We start from the raw sequence: 22268 nt of genomic DNA, 5'->3' as shown, positions 1-22268 counted from the left end.
AGGGTACATGTTATATACAGTAGAGTACTTGCATATTCATAGTGCGGCATTCATGCACGGGACTGATTAAAAGTTTCTTGCTTCCAATGCACATTAGTACGCATCCTCAGGCAGAACTGAAGTTTTTCACTAACTCTGCATGCTCCCCAAGTGAGTTTTTTGCTCTCTTTCAGGGGTGCTGTTTGAGTTGGAGGTCACAGATCTCCCATTGCCACAATTACCTTTGTCCTACTTCCCACTGATTTTCTGTGGATTGCAACACTTTACCAGCTTGTCTCCTCTTGCAGCCAGGACTTTCTTACCTGGAGGCTTCTTTCTGTGTAATTTAGATAACAGTGTTCATTATCTGTTACTTTTTCCCCAAGGCTGACTTCCTTAATTAGAAATCCCTTTATTCATCAGTTTTAATGACTTCAGAGGGTGGGTCAGCTTGACCTAAACTTTGTGCACATAATTGTTTAATATGTAGTTATAGACTAAATCTTGAGTTCAATAGTTCAGGAGTTTAGGCAACACTAGGTGGTCATCCACAAATGCCTAGCTCCCTGGCCATCAAAGCTTTACACTATTTATACCAGCAAACACTGACATCAGCCTTCATTGCTTTTACAGGTTACCTATGCCTCTCATTATTTAATACTTGTTTACTGTTTGTTAAGCAATTCTCTCACTGCTTATGTTAATTAAGTCTACATGTGCCGTCTCTTACTTCTCCTTGAAGGGGGGGGGGGGGGGGGTGGGCGGTGGTGGAGGTGGTGGTCATGATCTTCTCTTGCTGGAAATTCCTTTTTCCCTAGTTGATGCTACTTGTGGTGAACTTTCAGCCACCTGGTTCATCTCGTGGTGGCACTTTCTTTGTTTAAACAACCTGCCGGTGCTCAATGAAGTGCTTAGCAGGGCATTCAAAACCACCTCTGACTTGAACCACCTGTTAACTAATAATTTGTTCTAAAGTCAAACTTCCAACAGTACATGCAATTTTATTAAACGTTCCTTTAGCCATTTGATGTCATAAGCATGAGACTTTCTGTGTTAAACAGTTCTGCAGTTAAACATTTACACGGTTTAATGCTAAGCTGTGAACACGTTACACTGTGCAGGCTGAGAGGAGGCAGCAACTGACCCTACCAACAGCTCATGGCCTGACATGGGTAGTTTGTAGCTGGGTGTAGGGAAAAGTAAATCCTGCGAGCAGAGACGCTGTAGCTAGAGATCAGCTGCAGTTGCCAGGGGGAACTGTTGCTGGGGTGGTGGGGTAGAGAGTGGGTAGGAGAACTGGTTCTCCCATGAATGCAGGAGACACACCTCACCTGTGTGCTGCTAGCACCAGCTGGGATCTTTGAGAACAGGCACTGCTTCCTTTCACTGCTTCCTGCATTTTGTTTGGGTTTTTTTGTAAGCCCTCTCCCCTAAAGTACTGGAGTCCTTTTATCAGTTTCTTCTCTTGGAAACCAAACAGCATACACGAGGCTTGAATTGTCCAGAGAAAATGGAGCGCTAGTGAAATATTGGTAGAAAAGAATTAACCCTGTGGACAGCCCAAGGTACCTACTGTTCTTGTTTCAGATTACCAGCTTTCTGGGAAGAGTGTTGTGATAATTTGTAGCTTATGTTCTTTTTGTCTTGTGCCTGTACAGAATTTATCTTGCTCCCTGCATCAGATTCCTATGCTTTGCCTTAGGAAGAGAGTGGTGAGCCTTTATTGTAGCTGGGGCACTTGTGCTCTTGTAATGCCTGAGTGAACCCCAAGCAGTATTGCCACTGCTGTAGAAATCACATTTCTGATGATAACTGATTTCTTCTGTTACTCAGTTACAACTAACAGGAGTTAATCATTGAAGAGTTTGTTCAACAAAGCCAGGTAAAAGAAATGGTTGATAAAGCTTTTTAAGCCCAAAGAGGGAGAAGTGAAAGTAAAAGGTGAAAGCTTCATGTGTATAGAAATGTTCAAACTACAGAAACAGCTGCTTTCATTTGTGGGACAGGAATGAACTTGCCTGTTGAATACCTGTATTCTGGTGTCAGTTGTAGGTAGGTGTGGCTGTAAAAAGAGTCAGCGAAGAGACAAAGTTCCCTGGCTTCGGGAGAGCTCTGTATTAGTTTTATTTTTATGTACGTATAAACCCTGCCTGCAAGAAACACCTGAAACAACAAGACTCTGAATATTTTGGCTACTTGTGAAATCAGAAAAGGTAAAAAAACCCCTCAATGTTCTTATAACAACTCTATGGTGTTACAAGTGTGTGTGTGTGGGGGGGTAAGCAATATATGAGTATGTTATGGTAAAACACTGTATTTTTCTTCCCCTTCCTAAGACAATTTTGGATGTTTAGAATGTTGGAACCTCTCTCCTTTGTAAGCATTTCTCAATGACTGAAGTATGGAGCTAGCATTTAAGTCATGGGGGTTTCATTGTGGGGAGGTAGAAAATTAACTCGTTTTCTGCTACAGAAAATGCCTCTTGAAGATTTAGTGGTAAGGTTCTGGAAAGCTAGTATCATTATGGCTAGTATGAGATTTTAGCAGTATCTGGTTAACATGGGTTTTTTAGAACTTTACACATTTGGGTTTTTTGTTTGCTTGTTAATAAAACTTGAAATCCTTGGGCATTTCCAGTGCTCATAAGTGTGTGTGTGCCTGAAATGTGTTGTTGTTGAAGTTAATTTGAAAAGGAATTAATCAGAATCCTTTTTACTAAGGAAGAAATAACTTTTGTTGGACAGGGTTAGGAAAATATTACAGTATGTGTGGCTGTTCTCAAAGTGGGTCACAGGGGAAAGTCCACCGAGCAGAGATCAATCCCACTGCCTGTATGCTAGGGGAGGACTCTGATCAGGGTTCAGACTGAATAGAGTTCAAAGGTTCAAAGACAATATAGGATGTAGGACAGGTGGTTTGGTCTCTGGGTAACAAGAAAAAGAAAGCATGTGCCTTTTGATGTTCATTCCCTATAGTGGCCGAAGCCAGTGCAGCGTTGCCCCTCCCACTATCTGAGCTGTTCAATATGTCTTGGAAGATGCATGTTAGTGCATTCCCTTGCTCTCAGAAACCCTGGCTGAGCTGCTGCCCTACTGAACCTGTGGTGGTTCTGTATGAAAACTAGAGCATCAGGAGCTGATGTGGCTACAGTGATGTTAATTCTAGTTGTATGCTGTCTGTATAAATAATTTTGTATTGATATTTCACTACAAAGCCTTAGGGCCTGATTTCTTGGTTGTGCCATTTAGGTCTAACGGACAGGAAAAGCATGTTTGTTCAGTACTTTGCAGTGTGACTCTAACGGTCAGCATTCATATGCTTTATGCCTGCAAGACCCCAGACCCACTGAAGGCTTGCCAGAGCCTGCACTTCTCAGGTTTTTCTACAGACCAACAAGCATTTTTCTGAACGCACCACTATGGGAAGATCCAAAGCTGAGATCTGTGCTGAACATGAACACTTTCAGTTAGTAGTCATAGCTCTGTATTTCAGTACGGAGTTATGGAGCATAGCTAGAAGATGTGGGGCAGCCTGCACTGTCCAGGCTTTGCTCTTTGATGCAGCCCTCGGAGGCACTGCAGAGTACAGATGGAAAAATGTTCTCTCAGAGCACCACTGCCAATTAAATATGACTATTAAATGTGGCAGATCACTCGCTAAGGGAAATTTAGCATTGATTGCAATTTCTGAAATTCTAACATCAAGCACAATATATTGTATCAATCAACTTGGAAGTGATGGACAAATGAGGAAAAAATCCAGTAAAACATGGTGTATACCACTTGCCAATGCAAGGAGAAAAGAAGGTAGATACTGGCAGTTGCTGCTAATGTGGAACAAAATTATATATTGTGTTTGTTTTACACTTGCATCTTTTCTGTCTCAGATTTAATATTTTGGTGCCCCTCTGTTGTTTTTTTTTCTTCCCCTAACAGAAAAGTCAGCATACATAAAATAATCACACTAGCTTTACAAAATAACATGCAAAAATCCTTGGGATGTAAGATTCACATCCACCACAAATACAGTCACACTAGTCAAAATTATTTGTTAGTATTAAAAGAACTGGCTAGCAAGCCTGGCTAAACCTGTGCCCTCTGTAAGTTTGGAATAGTACCTATAGCTCTTCCTTGGGGAGAAGAAAAGGACTAGGTGAAGCTCTTGAAACTCTTTTCAAGCTATTCATGAGGCAATTTCTCTGCTGCGGTACACTGTATTTTAAAAAGCAGGTCTGGGTGGAGGAAGAGTGTGGTCTATCAGTTACAGCAAGATTATTCTTTCTTTGTTGTGCATGAGAACTTCACAGTTCATTGTTATTTAACTGAGAAACAAGAAGATATGATGGGAGAACCTCCTCCTCCTTTGCATTCCTACCCTAGACTTTCATACACACATTTTTGGAAATTCAGCTAATGCCTTTTTGAGCTGGTGGAGAGCAAAGGCTGAAAAGTTCTTTATATCTGCAGTATTTGCAAGTGCAGGCAAGTTTCTCATCTCAGAAAGTCAAATGTTCAGTAATCAGAAAAGTATTTTAGGAAGTAGAAAAATCTGGTTTGACAAGGGACACCTTACACCCTTTTGGAAGTTGCACTTGACCATTTTTCCTTGGTATACTGTTCATGAATGAGGAAGTCTAAGGTTCCCTAGCCCTATAAGAATACTGAGGGTTAACACTTCATTAAAAATAAAGAGCAAGTATCAGTCTGCAAGGGACTACACGGTAATGAGCGAGCCTCAACCATTATGAAAGGTATAGTATTACATAATGACCTTAAGGCCAGAAGTCTGTGCCAAGACTTGCAAACAGAAAACTTGATACCAAGGCCTAGGTTCCTTAATAAGCTGTACAAAGCAAATTATATAATTAGGGCATGTCTTTTACCTGCATTTAAACAGGTTTTCTTCCCTCTTCTTATGTTGTCAGTTTGACATGAGTCTGCTATGAACCAAAGGAGACATGAAGGGACAGAAAATACCATCTCTTCTCCTCTCTTTATTTCACATAGGTACTACACTTTGGGGTAGGTTTTAGCTTTATTGTTTATGAAAAATGATAAAGATGACAATTATTACTCATTTTTCTTATAAGCATTAATTATTTAATTCAAATGCCGTTTATTAATGGTAAAGAATCAATTTGGGGTAATGTAAAACATTCCTGAAGCAATCGATGACTGTGGGGGAAGATGGCTGCATGGATGGCCGTGGCCATCGAGCTCATCGAGCCCCAAAACTGTTCCCTGCCAGTGTTTCTGCTCCGCAGCTTGGCTGGTGGGGTGCGTCGTGTGACTGCCCAGCAGGCAGTAGCTGTCAGTTCGTACTTAAAACGATGTACATTGGTTGACTTTGCACTGAGGAGACTGAGGAAAAGTCATCTGGATTGTCCTGCCGGATGAGCTGGAAAGGGCATTAAAATTTCCAAGAAGGCAGTTGCAGCCGGACACCCTCTACCAGCCTAATAGGTTGCCTGACCTTGGCCGACAAGGTCCGTACAACAATGTTAAATTAATGCAGTCAGTTTTTAAAAAGATTCATTTAATTTTATTTTTCTTTATGCCAGAAGGCCTAAATTAAATGTTAACAGCAATCAAGTGCTACCACTTTTGTGAATTTATTTTGAGGAATCCACACCTTAATTACCTCTGGGGGCTAGGACGGAGCTCCCTGACGCTGTCTGTGGTGGTGAAGCTGTTTCAAGAAGTTCCGTCCTTCCTGTCAGTTGCACCATCACGTCCTTTTTTCCTGTGATGGTACAACTGCTTGGCACTATGTGAGGGTTGTTTGTAACATGGGTTATTGCAACGTGGCACTATGAACAGTTGAGAGAGTAGCAAGCTGCAGCTCAAAAGATTTTGATGTTGAAGGTGCTTTTAGAAACACATTTGAAGCTGAGGTGGCGGTGTGCTGATTTGAATATGTAGGTGCTTACTCAGGATGTCTGCTTAAACTGATTCTAAATTCAAAGACCAGAGCTCTGTGTTATAATATTGATTAAACTGAATGAAGACCCTTCCTCATGCTACAGAAAAGCTGTGAGAGAGCCATTGGCATGCTCAGTAGGAAAGTGCTGCCTGCCAGAGCGTTTTTTGTTGGGGATAAGGAGGGGCAGAAATATGGTTGTAAACTAGATATAACTTATTAATTTCTACTTATGGCATTTAGATTTCACAGAACAGGAAACAGTAATGGGGGTATTTTCCAAGGATTGCATCCTCCCTTGTCCTTTCCCACCTGGGGATGACAAAGTAATTTACTGGAAGAAAGGGGACAAAAATGTACACAGCTACTACTATCAGAAGGACCAGCTGGAAAGACAAGACCTGGATTACAGACACAGAACACACCTTTTTCATGAGAACATCCCTAGTGGAAACGCATCTTTGAAACTTAGTAACCTGACCTTGACTGATGAGGGCCTTTATAATTGCTATGTGGGAACACAGCAAACTAAAACAGAGGTGGAAGTCACGCTGCGTGTAAGAGGTCAGTAAGATGTCAAAATGCTTTGATCACACTGTTGGAAATGGGGTTACACCAGCAGGTTTTGTTGTGTTATTCCTCACATGGAACCAAAATCCTCCAACCCAATAGAGCACCTTTTGAGCCGGATGGCGTTAGCAAGCATTTCATTTTATCTGGTGAAATGTTGTAACATGAGCTGAAAAATTACAGTGCAGCACTTGTTCTCATAACCTACTGCACTGTGATTTCTAAGGGGTAATTAGGTAGTGTACTTGAGTTTTATAACATTATGTGGCTTCTCAGAACAGTACAGACCCTGGCATTGACAGTAAGTAGTGCCATGCCTTCTTCTGAAGTCAAACACAGATTAATTTTTTTGCTATTATGTTTATTCTCCCCCTTGTTATTTCAAAAGACCAGTCACATCAAGTTAAAAAGGATTTTGAAAGTAGTAGGGTTGATCATTTATTTATTTATTTATTTTATTTATTTATTTTTAATCTACAGTTTCCTCTTATTATGCACTGGAATACCAGAAGACAGACAAAGGAAGGATGCTGAAGTGCTATGCCTTTCACACTTACCCAGCACCACATATATCTTGGGTGCAAGGCAATACATCCATCCAAGAAACAGATCAGGAGGAAACCAGGGATGGAGTTCTCTATTCACTTAGAAGTGATCAGAACATTATAAACACAGCTGATCCTTACTACTGCCGTATTCATCTCCCTCATGAAGAGTGGGCTGCTGAATGGAAGATGCAAGGTAGGGAGGAATGGAAGTCTTTTCCTTCATTGTTATTGAATGTCACAGCTGGTTTCAGAGCCAAATTAAATATGCTGTTTTTGCAGTGGGGCAGCATGAATGTGGGATGGTGCAAAATGATGCACCTTCCTCTTTGAAACTCATCTGTTACACTTAACAAGGCAGAATATGTCGAAGAAGTTGAGATAAGAGAGGGTAGCTCACGATTCTGTCAGTTAGCTTTACTGCAAACATTCCTTCCAGATCGGTTTCACATTTCAAGAGATGCCTAATAATGAGACTTCACACTGTATCAAGAAAATAATGAACTCGGACAAAATACATGGAAACCTTAGTGAACCTGCGGGTTACATGAGGGAGGTAAAAGTTTGCCTGCTGATCTCGATGTGTAAGCTCCTTACTCAGTCCATTTGCCATCTTTTGCCAGAGTTTTATCAGTACCGTTTGATGCTTTCATTGCATTTCTCTTTAAGTGCCCACATGGAGTGCTGGGGGTACGTGGGGGTGGGGAGCAGCAAGCACTGTTTGCATGGGAGCAAACAGCAGCTCATTTTGTTAGTTAAGGGAAAATAAGGCTGTGGAATTTCAACTCTACATTTTGTCCTCTTCCTGAATTTCACTGGAAATTCAGTTCAAGTAAACAGCTGGTACTTTTCACCCTCTCCTGTTTCTTAGGAACACTTTTTTTAATTGGATCAAGCGCAATTCCCTTGCGAGATGTGCATGGCTGCTTCCATTGCCCTCGTTTCCCCTGAAAGTGTACACTCTCAGTTTCTAATCCACTGCATATGCTTCAGAACAAGAGTGCAGATTTTAATTTACATACAATAGCTTACAATATGGAAGGTTTCAAGTACAGCATCATAGTAAGCAACAAGTGCAATATAAATGTGTATTTTGTTAATTTATCCTTCCGACCTACAAGAGAAAAAGGTACGTTTCATTGCACTTCTGTTTGAATTTCCCTGCATCTGTCTATCCTCTCAATGGAATATTTTGAAAATATACTGCTTTCCTTTTCTAATAGCAGTGTGGGCTACGGTTTTGTTTTGTCCTCAAGTTTTCAGCCCCACACACAGAAACCAAGCATGGTTATACAGTGTCAAACTAATGCGGTAGTTTCCTCTCCAGCAGAGTGCCAGCCACCGCAGCCTCCTCTGTTTTTCCTTCCTTTGCCGCAAATCCCTGCTGTCAAATTGATAGTTATGCTATGATATGAATTAGTCTTATGTTAGTATTTTATGCATTAGCTATTAGTTCCACTTACCTGCTCTTTCCTTCCCCTTCCTTTTTCTTAAAACTATTCATTAATTGTAATTGTTCCACACAGACAGGTACTTAAGTCCACCATAGCTGAAAGTTATTTCTACCTAAATCTTTTTATTCTTTTAATTAAATTATGTTTAACAGTTTTACCTGCACATATAAAGCAAAAGGGTATCTGATTTGTTGAATTTTCTCTCTGCTCCCACCATGTGGAATTTCATGCTACTTTACACAGTAATTTAGACTAGGCTGAATCTCTTTTATTAATGAGCCTCCCATTAGAGGAAAAGTAGGAAAACAAAAACAAAATTATTTTCATAAGTATAACTGATTCCAATTAGATGGTTTTAGTTTTTTAGTGTAAGATAGGTTTGCTTTTAAAATCTTCAGGTGCTTCTAGATGTTTGAATGTGATATCAAAATAGTGAAATATGGTTTTATATTTGTCCACAGTAGTATCAGGCTTTTTTAAAAAAAATCAGAAAATATCTAAATAACCTTTACAGGATTTTCCAAGAAAATTGCAGAGGATTCTTCAATTATCTGTTTCAGACCCACTGTCTCATGTGGAAGGAAGCAGCGCTACAATTCCTTGTGAATACAGCGATAACATTGCAAACACTGAAGGTTTCAGTGTTGTCTGGACATTAAACAGAAATGCTGTGATTTCAGTCCTGGCCTCCTTCAACGGTACATCTCACTCTTACCAGCCTCGAGTCCAGATTAACCAAAATAACTTTTCACTGGTGTTGTATGATCTTACTGTAGACGACAGTGGAGAATATTTGTGTAATATTTCAACACCTCACTATATAAAACTTACTGTAAGAACTTTGGAAGTTGGTAAGTTGCTACTCTTTCCATTTTGGAGGACGGGGACCAGTGAGGGGAATACAGAGCCAAAGGCTCAATCAGAAATCTGTAAAATATTGAGAAAAATAATCTTGTGTACTTAGTGCTTGTGGCTAGAAGAGATATTTTATTACTGTTGTCCCAGGGGGAAAAAAATGTTACTTAAGATATATTTATTTAATGACTTGCAGTTTCCGTTTTTTCAGTCAGCAGCTTGTTGTGGCAAAGGTCTCAAAATTGGTGGCTACCAACTGCTCTCAGAGCTGAGCGCAAAGGGAAACTCTCAGAATTATGTCCTAAATGCTCCACTGATAGCAAATATGGTCTTTAAAGGTAGCAGGGAGATGGAGGGAAGCCCAAAGATGTGGTATAAATTTGCCTGCAGAAGAAACCTTGTTGAGGAGAACACACAGTTATTTTCAAAGCTTTAATTCTACACAGCAGGCTTTTTTTAGACCTGGGGATACATATGTTTATATCCATGCCTGCATTTTTATGAGCTGTAGTAAATTTCCAGCTGTGGAGTCTTAGTTACAGTTCAGTCAGACAAACGCACTTCCTTGCAGCTCAAATTCCAACATGATCTTCCTTATCCTGTAAACCTAATGTTGTGCTTCTGAGGTAGAAAACATTGAACACCTCCAAGGAGTTACACACTTAACTGATGCTCCTGACTTATATGCACAAGTCTGTCAGTCTCTGTACATTTACTGGAGATGGTCACGTGTAGCTGTCCAGTCCAATAATGATTTGGATCATCCTCTCCAAAATGCCTTTCTCTAGCTGCTCTCTGGTAGGTCTTACAGTTAACCATAGCTGATACAAATACCCTCTTTAGTGACTAAATTACCGTGCTACTCCCAGAATTCTCCTCCTTGTGGACCAGAAATACATTATACAGAACAGAGAAGACACTAGAGAGATTATTTGCTTTCAGCCCATGCTGCCACAAAGATGCTAAACAGAGACAGGAGAGCATAAGGGGACGAGCTAGATTGGTGTGTTGGATAGTGGTCTATAGCACAGCAGTGCTCAGCTATCAGAAAGATTTCCAAGTGTCACTGAAAAGGAGACTTTTAAGTGAGATGAATTTACAATCATTTCAGAGGCCTTCTCCTGTGTAAAGAAAGGTTACAGCTTAAATCCTGCTCTGCCACAGGAACTGACAAGATGTAAGCATAGGTCTGCATGTGGGGACAGAGCCAAGCTAAAGGCAACTATAGAATCATTTAGGTTGGAAAAGACCTTTTAAGATCAGGGAGTCCAACTGTTAACCGAGCTTGTCAAGTCCACCACTAAACCATGACTAGATTGAATCTGTTTTGGCAGTTCTCATTTTCAAACTGTTTGCCAGAGATCCATAGAGAGTTTCCAGAGGAGTGTAGAACTTTGCAGATTCTTTGGATGAGATGCAGCAGTGGAAAGGAAGCGTGAAGTAGAAGAACCATACTTAAAGGAGTGGGTCCTCTGGGTCCGAGTGTTCTTGCGTTGAAATTGGATGGAGTCATGAGATGCTTGGTGCTGTGCAGAAGTTTCTGCTAGACAGGCCCTTATCTCTTGTAGAATCTGTTGTTACTACCCATCTCAGGATCTGCTGCTGCTTGTGCCTGCCTGGATTGCACGGTTGCATCATGAAGTTGGAAGATGTTTTAGATTAAAGTTGCAAAGATCTCACAACAGAGATGAAGAAATCTGTGGGCCAGGCTGGAAAATGCTTCCTGAGTTGTTCTACTGGAAATCAGCAGTACTGTTGATGGCACCAAGCACTGTGCCTGGAGGCAGTGTTTACCATACTGGGCAGCTGATTGTTTTTAAATGGGACTTGTATTAAGAAGCTGTCAAATCATACTACATGAGCACACATGGAATTTTGTATCAGCACATTTAAGTAAAATAACCTGCTTTCAGCTATTCACACTTAAATCATTAAAGTATCACTTTGAAGTCATACGCTATGGGTCAAGTAACTTGAGCATTGTTCAATGAATATTAGTAACATTAAAAAGGAACTGAGACATTCTTCCTAAATCATAGCTTTTAGATTATAAACAAGAGACAAAGTGCAGCTTTGATCTACTTATTGAACAACGGTGAATGTTAATTTATAATATAAAGCATTCCTGTTAAACATTTTGGAATTTGTATTTTTAAAGGAAATTCAGGTAACAGGATAGTTGCACTAGGAGTGATCCCTGCAGTGGTGCTGGTGGCAGGAGTCTGTTTCTGCATCTGGTGCAAGGTATGTACAATCGTTAGGGGATTTATTTTTAAAGGTATTAGTAAGCTTAAATCCAGACCTTGAATGTTTGACCAAAACATAGATTTGATTTTCATGGCTTAAAACATACAAAAAAAGATTGAAAATGTAGGATGGTAAGTCTCAGCATAAATAAATTGTCCTCATTCTTGCTATTTTTTTGTGCCTAGAAGGTCCTCTTTGGTACATCTATGCAACAGTAAGTATTTTGGTTGTAACAATGTTAACATTCCCTTTCATTGACCAGATGCTCTCCTGTGCTTTATAAAAAGATGAAGAAGTTGGTAACCCTCCAAAACACTTTCTGATAACTTGCTTTAAAAACAATGAAACTGGTTAATTTTCTCTCACTTGTGTGTAAGAGCAAAAGAGCCCCAAACCAAAACATGAAGTCCTTCAAACAATTCATATACCTTAGAGCCCAATTCAATTATATCCAATGTCAAAGCTCACCAAAACTTCAGTTTTTCAGTGAAAAGTTATACTGATTGCTTTGTTTAGGAGACTGTTGTAAGTATATGATCCCTGGTCTCATTTCTCTACTCTTCTGTTTACTGGAGTACAGCATCTTCAAGTGGATGCATTTTATTCTCATGCATTCATACAGTGATAGGACAAGGGGTTAATGGTTTTAAGCTGAAAGAGGATAGGTTTCGTTTAGATATTAGGAAGAAGTGCCTTACTGTGAGGGTGGTGAGGCTCTGGAACCATTTGCCCAGAGCAGCTGTGAATGCCCCATCCCTGGAAGTCTTCAAGGCCAGCCTGGTCTAGTGGAAGGTGTCCCTGCCTGTGGCAGGGGTGTGAACGAGATGGGTTTTAACATCCCTCCCAACCCAAATGATTCTATGATTTATAATGGGCAGGCTTTGTCTTACTGAGTGTATTCTGTGTCCTTCCTCTCTGTTTGTGGTGAGTATCCTTAAAAAACTTTAGCTCTTAGTCCTTAGGGTACATCTTTCTGTGTCTGACAGTACAGCCCTATCCATGGAGAGGTATACCTCCAAACTCCCTGGGCCTTAAGATTTTGTCACAGCCTGAATTTGGTAAGCTGCAGGAGCTGTTTTATGATGGTTACCATGAGTTTCAACAAGAACACACCAGAAAGACAACTCTGAAATGATTTGGTCTCAGTCTTCTTTTATTTTTCTCTCACTTAGGCATTCACTTACATGCTTCTTATTAGGTCATTTTAATGCTAACGTGCTTTAGAGATGATAACATACTTTTGAGATGCAGCTGTTTAATGTGAAGAATTTAAGCAAGATTCATTTATCCTGGGACCAGTTAAGACCTTTACATATCGTAATCAGAGGAAGTGGAAGAGTTTACAGGTTAACTCTGGTCTGGTTGCATTGATGGAGGATGAGATGGGAGAAACAAGAATGTTCCTGTACTCTTATGTGGATGTTTATTTTACTTAGCTAATGTTAAAACATAAAATACAGGCTTACCTTTATAGGTGTGTCTTGTTCTGTTCCCACTACAGGATTAATTTTACGCATCAAGAGTTCTTACAAATGTTTTTGTTTTGACCAGAAACGCAGAAGAAGATGAATCATGTATCTTGACACCCTGGAAGAAAATCCTCTGCACACATGGATGCTACTGAGATTGCTGCTGAAGGCAGCAAAGAGTTCCCTCACCTTCCCTATTGAGTCACACTAAGAGCCACATGAGCAACAGTAACAAGCAACTGAACTGACAGAAAAGAAAAAAAAAAAGTCAATTGACACTTGTATTTGAGGAACTTGAGTATCCTAAATGGACAATGAAAAACCTTCCACAGAAGAAGAGGGTGTTGGGTTTTTTTCAGTATGATGGAAAGAAAGGGCTTGCTGTTTTGCACTTAATTTAGTATTTTAATTTCAAGCAAAGACAACTTCCTTGTTTAAAAGTGGAAAAGATCTGAGAGAACACCCTATTTCTGAGCCACAGGCAGTCCTGATGGGATGTGTCCCTCCACAGCATCTCCTATGTCTCTCCTGCAGCTGGCGAGCAGAAGTCCTCTGGCTGGCAGTAGTGGAAGCTTCTGAACTGACTGTTCGTATGAAAAAGTTTTTCTGCTCTCCTACAAAACTCGTACAGACTCTGACTAGCAGGACAGATGGAAGGTGGGTTATCCCAGCTTGAAGGGCTGTCCCCCTGCAGTTTAATCTGTGCTGCTTTAGCAATCTGCACATAAAATACATGAGGCTGTGAGGCATGACAGGATTTGCCCTTGGTTTTGATTTTGTCAGAGATCTGCCAATTAGGATTTGTTCCAACATAATGAAGTGGGCTGTTGGCAAGATGTAATCTTTTATTGATCCCTCAGGCTTGGCAAAGTAGAAACACTAAGAAATGAATGGAATACACTATACAGGTTCTTTGGATTTTCACTTGATGTTTATTTCTGTAAGTGCTTATTTTTTTCTACATCTGCTTTCAGTTCTGCCTGATTATATCAAGCATCTTCTCATATCTGTCAGCTTGGACTGTACTTATTCCTCTTCATGAACCTGAAATGCAATTGAGATAGCATACAACTGTTAAAAATGGAAACACTGAGGAGGTTTTAGAGTAAGTTCACAAGTAAATGACAAAAGCTTCTCTTCACTAATGCTTCTGCTCTGTGGTATTACCAGTTTGTATCTGAATTCTTACTTCAGCTAACAATACAAGGTTTCTTGTCCTCATGCTAAACTGTATCCCCCTTTGATAGCAGAAGACTTCTATACAACCCTGTTTCTATAGATGGTGGTGACTTCTGAATCACACACATTTCCCAGTTTCCAGGAACATGGGCACTAGTAGCAATAGACAAGGTATTTCTAAGGACACACAATTAAAGTAGTCTCTCCAGGGCCTTTCTCTCCCCAAAGGACACGTGTCATGACTTTTGGGACAGCACTTACTGCCTGAACACATTTCCTGGCAGCTACTGCCATTACCGTCACAAGTCCCTTTTTGCAGAGACGATGCTTCTGCAGGTACCATTGAGCTCGTCTTTTGACAGTGCAATATGCTGCTGTAAGCCAGAGCTGGAACTGGTACTGGCAAACTAGTATCTGACTAATAAAAACAGCCATCCACTTTTCTATGACTTGCGTATTTGAGGCAGAAGGAGGTACTAATAAGGTACAGGGAATAAACAGCACTCAACGGTATTTTAAAAAATAAATTACTCTCATGGTTTACCTGTTTCAGTGACTGTGTGATGCCCTAGCTTTATGAGCTTATATGAGTTTGCGTTCTTTTTGTAGGACTGGAGTAATTGAAAGAAACATATGTGAAATTTTTTAGTCCTAGAAGCTGCAAAACTTCTTTTGAGCTTCAGTTACAGTACTGCTTCTGTCATATGCAAATGTGTGAGAGACCAGCTCTTCATGCAGTTTTAATGTAGCTCTGCTCTAGATGGTGGAGCTATAGCCATTTATATTAGTCAAAGGTGACCTTATTAGACCAGTACAAAAGCAGAATCTGGAGTGTTTCCTCCCACAGAATGGTGGATACAGAAGGGAGGGAGGTATTGGGATCAATTTTGAGAAAACCACCAAAATTATACAGAAAGATATTTTTTTCCCCTCTTTCTTCACTCAGGAGCTATCACTCCCATAGAACTTATATGATGTTAAGCATGGCAGTTCATGTTTCACTTGCAAATGGAATAGATAACACTGTAACCAGCTCCTCTTTCTGTCATTCCTACAGGTAACAACCCCAGTTTTACTTGCCCTGGTTACCACAAGGCAAGCAGAGATAAAACCAAAGGTTTGCTTTCAGTTGCAGACCAAGTTCTTGGGTACCTTTTAGTTTCATCAACATTATTCTACTACCATTCTGCTCAAGTGCAAACCACTACAAATAAATTTCTAATTACTAACAAATTCCCAGCACTGATTAGTCACTTAATATTTTCTTTTCATCCAGCTCTTCAAATCAATACAAGTTCATTGAAAGAGCAACGTTAAAATACCTGCTGATCTGCTAGTGCAGTGACCTCAGGCTGTATTACATACACAGAAATCTACACCATCAGAGGGAGAAAAAGGCAGAGGTTTTTATTACCCCTTACAAAGAAACACCCAAAATCACCAGTTCTGGAAAATTCTGGCTGCTGAGCACAGAGGTTAAGTGACAACATCAAGAAGACAGAGAATTCATTCTGCCTAAGCATCACACTGCTGTCCTAAAGGCTTACCTTAATGTTAAAATATAGGATAGACTGAAAATAAAAAATGTAGTAAACAAGAATTGGTTCTTGTCCATGCTACTTTAAGAGATGTAACAGATCTTCCTGCATACAGAGCATCCACTGCTGGGTGTTGAACAGTCACATTTACCCCATGCGGTATAACCGTACCTTTTTCATGCCAATATCTCTTGACTTGCTCCTCAGCTTATTAACTTGAGATTCAGCTATTTCAGCCCTTTCTTCAGCATCATCCAGATCATGTTGCTGTTTTCTGTACTTCGAAAGGTACAGATTGGCTTGAGCTTCCTGGTGAGAGAAAACAGTGCAGCTGATTTCCTCCTGTCCATGTGAAGCAAAGCTTTCCCTTTCAAGGGGGATGGCAAGTGCGCAGTGTGACTAGGTAACTGCTGTAGGGGAACCACTTGTCTCCTGGAGAGCTGAGATCGTTGTTTTATAGGGTTGATCTTTCCAGTGGCACTCTCCATGTTAAGCGAACTGGGAGGCTCTCGACATGCCTTCAGAGGGACTAGGAGGAAAAAAGTCTTTCCTGTTCCTTCCCTTTCCCCCATTCCCTTGCAAATTATACTGCAGTCTTAAGATAAAACTGAATACCTTCTCTGTATAATCAACATAATCGACACATATGCTCCATATTTTATATATATTATTGATAAACTTATACATACAGGGTTTATATGTATATAAGTACAAATATTAATACACCCAAGAGGTGTATTTGTACTAAAAGCTTCTATGGATTAAAGATTGTGGGATTAGAACAATACGTTTCTCAAAGGTAAAAAGGCTCAAGTAATTACTTACAGCTTCCTCTGCTTGGTGCTTGTAGCTCTTCACTTTTAATTGTAGTTTGTCAATCAGATCCTGCATCCTGGCCAGGTTCTTCTTATCTTCCTCCGACTGCATCAGAACAACATTAATTGGGTTGATAGTGCAAAAAGACCTAATAGTTCAAACTAAAAATGAGCCATATTGTGATCGCCCCGTGTATAGATGAGTAAAATTTCTATAGGTTGATTGAAAGCCTGGAAGTTGAGAATTAAAAGAGACTACCCTCCCCATTTATATGTATATAAATATAGATACCTATAAACACACATATATATATATATGCACACACTTTCAGGGGTGTACAGAAACATACAGAGTTCCTCACGTAGGGGTGAGGCGCATTCTTGTCATTATTTAGTGAAACACGCATGGGCAGACCTAGAAATATGTAATTTGCATATTTTAAAGTCTGGTTTGGAGGCATTTTTGGTAAAAGGAGCCAGGTTTAAGTTGTCACACTCCACAAGCAGAAGGACCAGCTAATTCTGCCCACACACTGTATTCTAAGAAAACAACCTTCAGCCTCTGCATCCAAAAGACAAAGTAAAACAGCAGGTAGGAGGCTAAATAATCTCCTAAAGCAGATGGATGGGATTAGCTTCTTAAGAATGCTGTTGAAAGCAAAAGGATCAGTGTTCTGTGCTGAAGACCTTTTCTGAAAGGCTAAAAGCAGCCGCTGCTAGCGAACCTGCGGGAGGCTGGAGCCTGGACCTTGCTGCTCAGCAATGGGTGTCAGAGCCCTGGGACCAGCCAGCCCTCCACTGAGTGATGCGTTGGAGTCAGCTGGATCCTTCTGGCTCTTTTTAGCAACCAGCACAGCTAAGAGACAGCTGGGCTCTTTCTTCACCTGCAGTGTGAGTAGTCATCTAAGCCTGCTCCATATTAATACTGTGCTAAAACTGTCCAACTCCCAGCAACAGAGGCTTTCAAACATCAGTCACCATGACTCAGGCAAGATGATGGTAGCCCTAGGGAGATGTTCCTCATGTCCCTAAAGCTTTCTACAGTTGGAAAGCTCCGGGTAATGCCATCTTTCATCCTTCACTGAAACGCTGAGGTAACTTACGACACTGGGAGAACACATTTCTTTCCAGTGACCTGCCGGTTACTGCAGGCCTCAGCCTACCTGGTAAGTCAGCTCTTTTATCCGCCTCTCAAATTTACGGGCTCCTTTTTGGGCATCTGAATTGCGACGGAGTTCAGTCTCAAGTTCATTCTCCAGCTCACGAACCTGCAAAAAAAGGAAGACCCCTTGCCATTATGCTACATATATATAAAGCAGCAGATAATTCAGTTCACAGTTCAAGAAATGCTAATTTTCTCAGCACCTCCGTGGAGTCAAATTTCAGGAACAGATCAAAATATCACTTTCCATTCTGCTTTTTCATACATGTGTTTAAATTGCACCAGCAGAAACAGGTGTAGATGTATATGAAGACCAAAAATGTTTAACTGAAGCAAACATTGGAAAGGTTTTTGCTGGGCTTAGATGCCGTGGTTCTTTTTTTTTATCAAGGGCTTGGTCATTTCCTGTGCTACAACAGCTCATCGTAGCTGGATGATGAAGAGGAAGCATGCCTCCAGGAACTGCTCCCCTGCATTTTGTGAAAGAGGGGAAAGTGTTCCTGGTATCCCTTACTGGCCTCTATGAGCTTATCAGGCAGCCCAAGGGTACCTGCCTGGTCCCTGTTCTGTAAGCAGGAGACATTGGTCCGAAGTTGGATCCCAAACTTACCCTGGACTCCAGTTTCTGGATCTGTTTCTTGCCACCTTTCAGAGCTATTTGTTCTGCTTCATCCAGTCGCTTCTGGAGGTCTTTAATGGTTTGCTCCATGTTCTTCTTCATTCTCTCTAAGTGAGCACTAGTATCCTGCTCCTTTTTAAGCTCCTCTGCCATCATCGCTGCCTGAAAAACAGCCACGTTTTACAGCAGCTCTCTTATGCTCTTAGATTATGTCTCAGAAGAAGTGGCAGAAGATCGATCTCGGATTACCCCCTATTTGGATCATTCACTGTACCCAAAGCTCCAGAGAGTATCTTGTGTATGCAAATCTTGCCTGGACAGAGAAAACCCAAGGACAGAATAACCTTGAAGGCCTTTTTTCCCCCTCTCTGTTCTAACCTGTGATTTAAGATTTCCCCCTCTCCTCTCCTTATTTTTTTTTTTTTTTAGTATCTGTGCTATATAATTTCCTGATTTATAATGCCTTCAAGTAAGCCTGTGCCACTTACTACAAACATTTTGTGTAGAACTTATCTAAAATCTAATCTTGGTGTTTGGAGCTCTAGAAAGGTGGTAGCTTAAAACAGCTGGCACACCAATTTCCCTGCACAGCGGCAGACGAGGGCTGCCTGAGCAGTGGAACAGCAGAGCGGTTTCTGCAGCCTGTGCTGGGATGGAAAGCTCAACCTCAACATCTTACATAGTCCCTGGCCGTTCTGTAAGACAGGTAACAAGGGTGCCAGTTAGCTCATCCCTTTAATGCTTGTGCCTGCCACCAAGAGCCATTTACAGATTTTTGTACCCATCACTGAGCAGTCATCAGAAGACAGCAGGCACTGCAATCCAGGCTGGAGCGGAATCAAGGACAATCAGCATTCTCCTCTCTGGCAGCAGAAATAGTGCTGTCAGCTGCGAAGCAGTAAAGACCATGGTACAGGACTGGCTTTGTCCAGGCTCTCCAGACACACAGAACTCACAGAAACCTCCAGTTCTAGCTTTCATTGTATCTATCGGTATGATGTGGTACATCAGCTGAACTGATAGATATATATATAGATCTATAAGTCAAGATATGGATTTCTCCAGGTCTGTGGGAAATGAAATGATACTTGCCCAAATTATGTCTTCCTTAGAGGGGGGATGCACTCTGTCTCCCCTCCTGGGGTCTTAGGCCTCATGTTTTTCCAAGAGACACCTGGTTCTGGAGTACCTTGTTTGGGATTCAGTAACTGTGTTTCTCACATCAGACTCTCTGTGCACTGGGAGACCAGTTAGTGCTAGTTCAGTCTGAACTGGTTTAGCCTATCCAGGTGAATGATTTACCTGATTCAAGGGTGACGTGACCTGAGACTTTGAGGGTTAGTGGAAACTGCAGTCTTGGGGCAAAATACCCCAACAGAACAACAAAACCTAAAAATCAGGAAAAAGTCTTTCCTTGCTTTTTACCTCTAGAGCCGGTTTTATTTTGTAGTTTCTTTCATCAGTTACCTCCAAATAACTGTGGAGTGCTTTGGCTGTGTGAGCTTTGTAACAAGCACAGAAATGGTCACCTGGGAAATACTTTCTTGGCTGTCTTGAGACGTTGCAGTACTGAAAAGAAGTGAGCAAGGAACCAGCCTACTTACATCTGTGATTGCTTTCTTGGCTTTTTCCTCTGCATTCCGGCACTCCTGGATTGATTCCTCCACTTCATTCTGCATCTGGGAAATGTCACCCTCCAGCTTCTTCTTTTGATTGATCAGGCTTGTGTTCTTTTATTAAGTTTTCCCCAAAGGAACAGCGGAAAAGGAGGAAAAGTGATGATTAGAGACATGACTCCTCTAAATACCACAACAGTCCAAGGCTTACTGATTTGTGCAACTCCTGGATTACACAGAGCAGTATTTGGGAAGGGAGACCCAGGGACATGGTAAGGGCTGGCCTTGACTAGCGTAAGTAGTTTCAGACTGAGGAAATATTAAAAATACTCTCAAAGGTGTAAATATTCAGGTTTTGAATGGTAATTTAAAATAGTAAGCAATAAGCTGAAATGGAAGAATGAATAAGGCATCAGAAAAAGACTGATCCATGATGAGTTCATCAATGAGGTGACTAAAGCAAGCCCCACGCACAGGCCCAGCCCTGCATTGCTTCTCCACAGAAACACCTCCCCATCCCAGGCACCGCTTATCTACAGCAGGAAACTGGTTTTATAGCGTGGAGGAATTTACTCTTGTTATCTTCCATCACCGTTTTTTCGAGAAAGCATTTAAAGCAGTTGGCTGAATCACCAGTTCCAGTTAACCTGAAGGGAGTGGGGTGGTGTATCGAGGGAGTGACTCAAGTCCCTTTCCCTCATTTCGTCACCTGAAGGAGGGCAAGGTGTATGTGGCTAACAGCAGCCATGGCCAAGCAGTGTCTGTGCTTACAGACAAGGCTCAGTCTAGCCCGGTGAGGGAGAGAGCACGGGAAAAGCCAACCTGGGTGTGGAGCAGGTTCACACGTTCAGTGGCCTCCAGCAGTTCATGCTCTGCCAGCTTCCTCGCCCGCTCGGTCTGGTCCAGCAAAGCCCTCAGCTCATCCAGCTCTGACTGGAGAAGGTTGTTTCTCCTGTCGGAGACGGCCAGCTGCTCCTTCAGGTCTTCATTCACGTGTCCAGAGTCATCCAGCTGCACCTGAAGCTCCTGTAACAAAACAGGGGTTTGGGGTTTTTACCAGTGCAGGTCCATTTCAAGCCATTTCAACGCTTACATCAGAGGACCCTGGACTGCAGGCATTGCATGGGGCCCACCTCAAGAATCTCAGTGCTTCTTTATTGGAGAAAGCCTTCCACCACACTGCAAGCTGAGTAGCTTCTGTGGTGTGTCACGCAATGGGGGAAAAATGCTGTGTTTAAAACTGCCAGAGCTCATGGTTCTGCCCGAGGCAGGGCTCGCTGCTCAGGTGTGGGAGAGGTGATGGCTGAAGAGGTGTCTTAGCAAAGCACTTTTTTTTTCTCCTTTTTTAAGCTATTACAGGTGTTGAAGCAGACAACAATGGTGAATATACACACGCTCCCTGCACTCCAGCTAGCTGACTTGCTCTCCGCTTTTACAGGACTTGCAAGCTCAGCACGAAATCACAGATCTTTGGTTCCTCCTGCTTTGTGCCCCCGCGCAAGGCTGTAGCCAGCAAGGGGTTTATGCCTGGATCTCATCCAGCTTGTATGCAAATCTTGGAAGAAATCCATATTTCAGTATCCTCTTACGCCAGACGTGCTCGCTAAGGGCTTTCCCTGCACATCCTTGGGAGCAGCTTCTCTCTTAATTACCATCCCCACCGCTGTTTTGCTCTGTGCTAATGAAACCTGGCCCGCACCTACCCTTGGGTGCTTGGGACTGGCAGTTCTCGAAGTACCTTTATCTGTGTCTGCAAGACACGTGCTGACTTTGTTGCTTCTGCAGCGTGCCTGTTAGCATGGCTGAGCTGGATTTCCATCTCGTTGAGGTCCCCTTCCATCTTCTTCTTGAGCCGGATGGCCTCATTTCTGCTCCGGGCTTCAGAATCGAGGGTGGACTGCAGTGAATCTATGGCACGTTGCTGGTTTCTCCTGAGAAGGACATGAAGGGCAAATGGAGTAATTTCCCCCTCGGCACAGGAATGTAGAACCATATGCAACAGCACTTCACATTTGGGAAGTGTCTCATTTCCAGAAATAGTGTATTTCTGAATGACATACATAGCACAGGGTTCTAGTGTCTCACTGTCATCTAGCTGGCTGGTGTGCTTCACACCTTCAGCTACCTCCTGCTCCGTGATCTGTAAGCGCTTGTAGCATCCTTCTCCCAAGTTCCCTTTGGCAGTATCAAAGGAAGGAGTTCTCCCAGATCTCTTGTAAACTCAAGCAAGGACAGGCTTGAACCTAACAAGAAGCACGTCAAGCCTAGCAGTCACTTACCAAGATGTTTACGGAATCGTTT

At 41.7% G+C, this 22268-nt stretch overlaps 2 protein-coding genes across 9 annotated transcripts in view; one reads left to right on the top strand and one right to left on the bottom strand.

Annotated features, from left to right (window-relative positions):
• The first annotated feature begins 1837 nt into the window (after positions 1 to 1837).
• On the top strand, positions 1838 to 14183 carry HHLA2 (HERV-H LTR-associating 2). Of its 7 annotated transcripts, none has more exons than XM_027807190.2 (7): positions 1841 to 2192; positions 4904 to 5000; positions 6142 to 6462; positions 6949 to 7209; positions 9028 to 9318; positions 11481 to 11566; positions 13071 to 14183. In XM_027807190.2, the coding sequence occupies exons 2-7, from the start codon at positions 4937 to 4939 to the stop codon at positions 13074 to 13076; spliced, it is 1029 nt and encodes a 342-aa protein (XP_027662991.2). In that variant the 5' UTR covers positions 1841 to 2192; positions 4904 to 4936; the 3' UTR covers positions 13077 to 14183. The 7 variants fall into 7 exon arrangements, with proteins under 7 accessions (XP_027662992.2, XP_027662989.2, XP_027662995.1 ...); XM_027807193.2 differs by having other exon boundaries at positions 1842 to 2192; positions 9028 to 9165; positions 13121 to 14183; XM_027807189.2 differs by having other exon boundaries at positions 1842 to 2192; positions 13121 to 14183.
• MYH15 (myosin heavy chain 15) overlaps positions 13948 to 22268 on the bottom strand; it is a 69069-nt gene continuing 60748 nt past the window's right edge. For both annotated transcript variants that reach the window (XM_055701392.1, XM_005440526.4), the window contains exons 39-46: positions 21706 to 21898; positions 20790 to 20993; positions 19956 to 20081; positions 18343 to 18513; positions 17734 to 17838; positions 16581 to 16676; positions 15927 to 16064; positions 13948 to 14082 (exon numbers count right to left, since the gene is read on the bottom strand). In XM_055701392.1, the coding sequence (XP_055557367.1) occupies positions 14065 to 14082; positions 15927 to 16064; positions 16581 to 16676; positions 17734 to 17838; positions 18343 to 18513; positions 19956 to 20081; positions 20790 to 20993; positions 21706 to 21898 (1051 nt within the window). In that variant the 3' untranslated portion in view covers positions 13948 to 14064. The remainder of the gene's footprint in view (positions 14083 to 15926; positions 16065 to 16580; positions 16677 to 17733; positions 17839 to 18342; positions 18514 to 19955; positions 20082 to 20789; positions 20994 to 21705; positions 21899 to 22268) is intronic.

This window comes from Falco cherrug, chromosome 2 (genome assembly GCF_023634085.1).
Source record: "Falco cherrug isolate bFalChe1 chromosome 2, bFalChe1.pri, whole genome shotgun sequence".
Classification (NCBI taxonomy): Eukaryota; Metazoa; Chordata; class Aves; order Falconiformes; family Falconidae; genus Falco; species Falco cherrug.
Note: the sequence above shows the minus strand (reverse complement) of the source record. Positions and strands in the feature narration are given on the sequence as shown.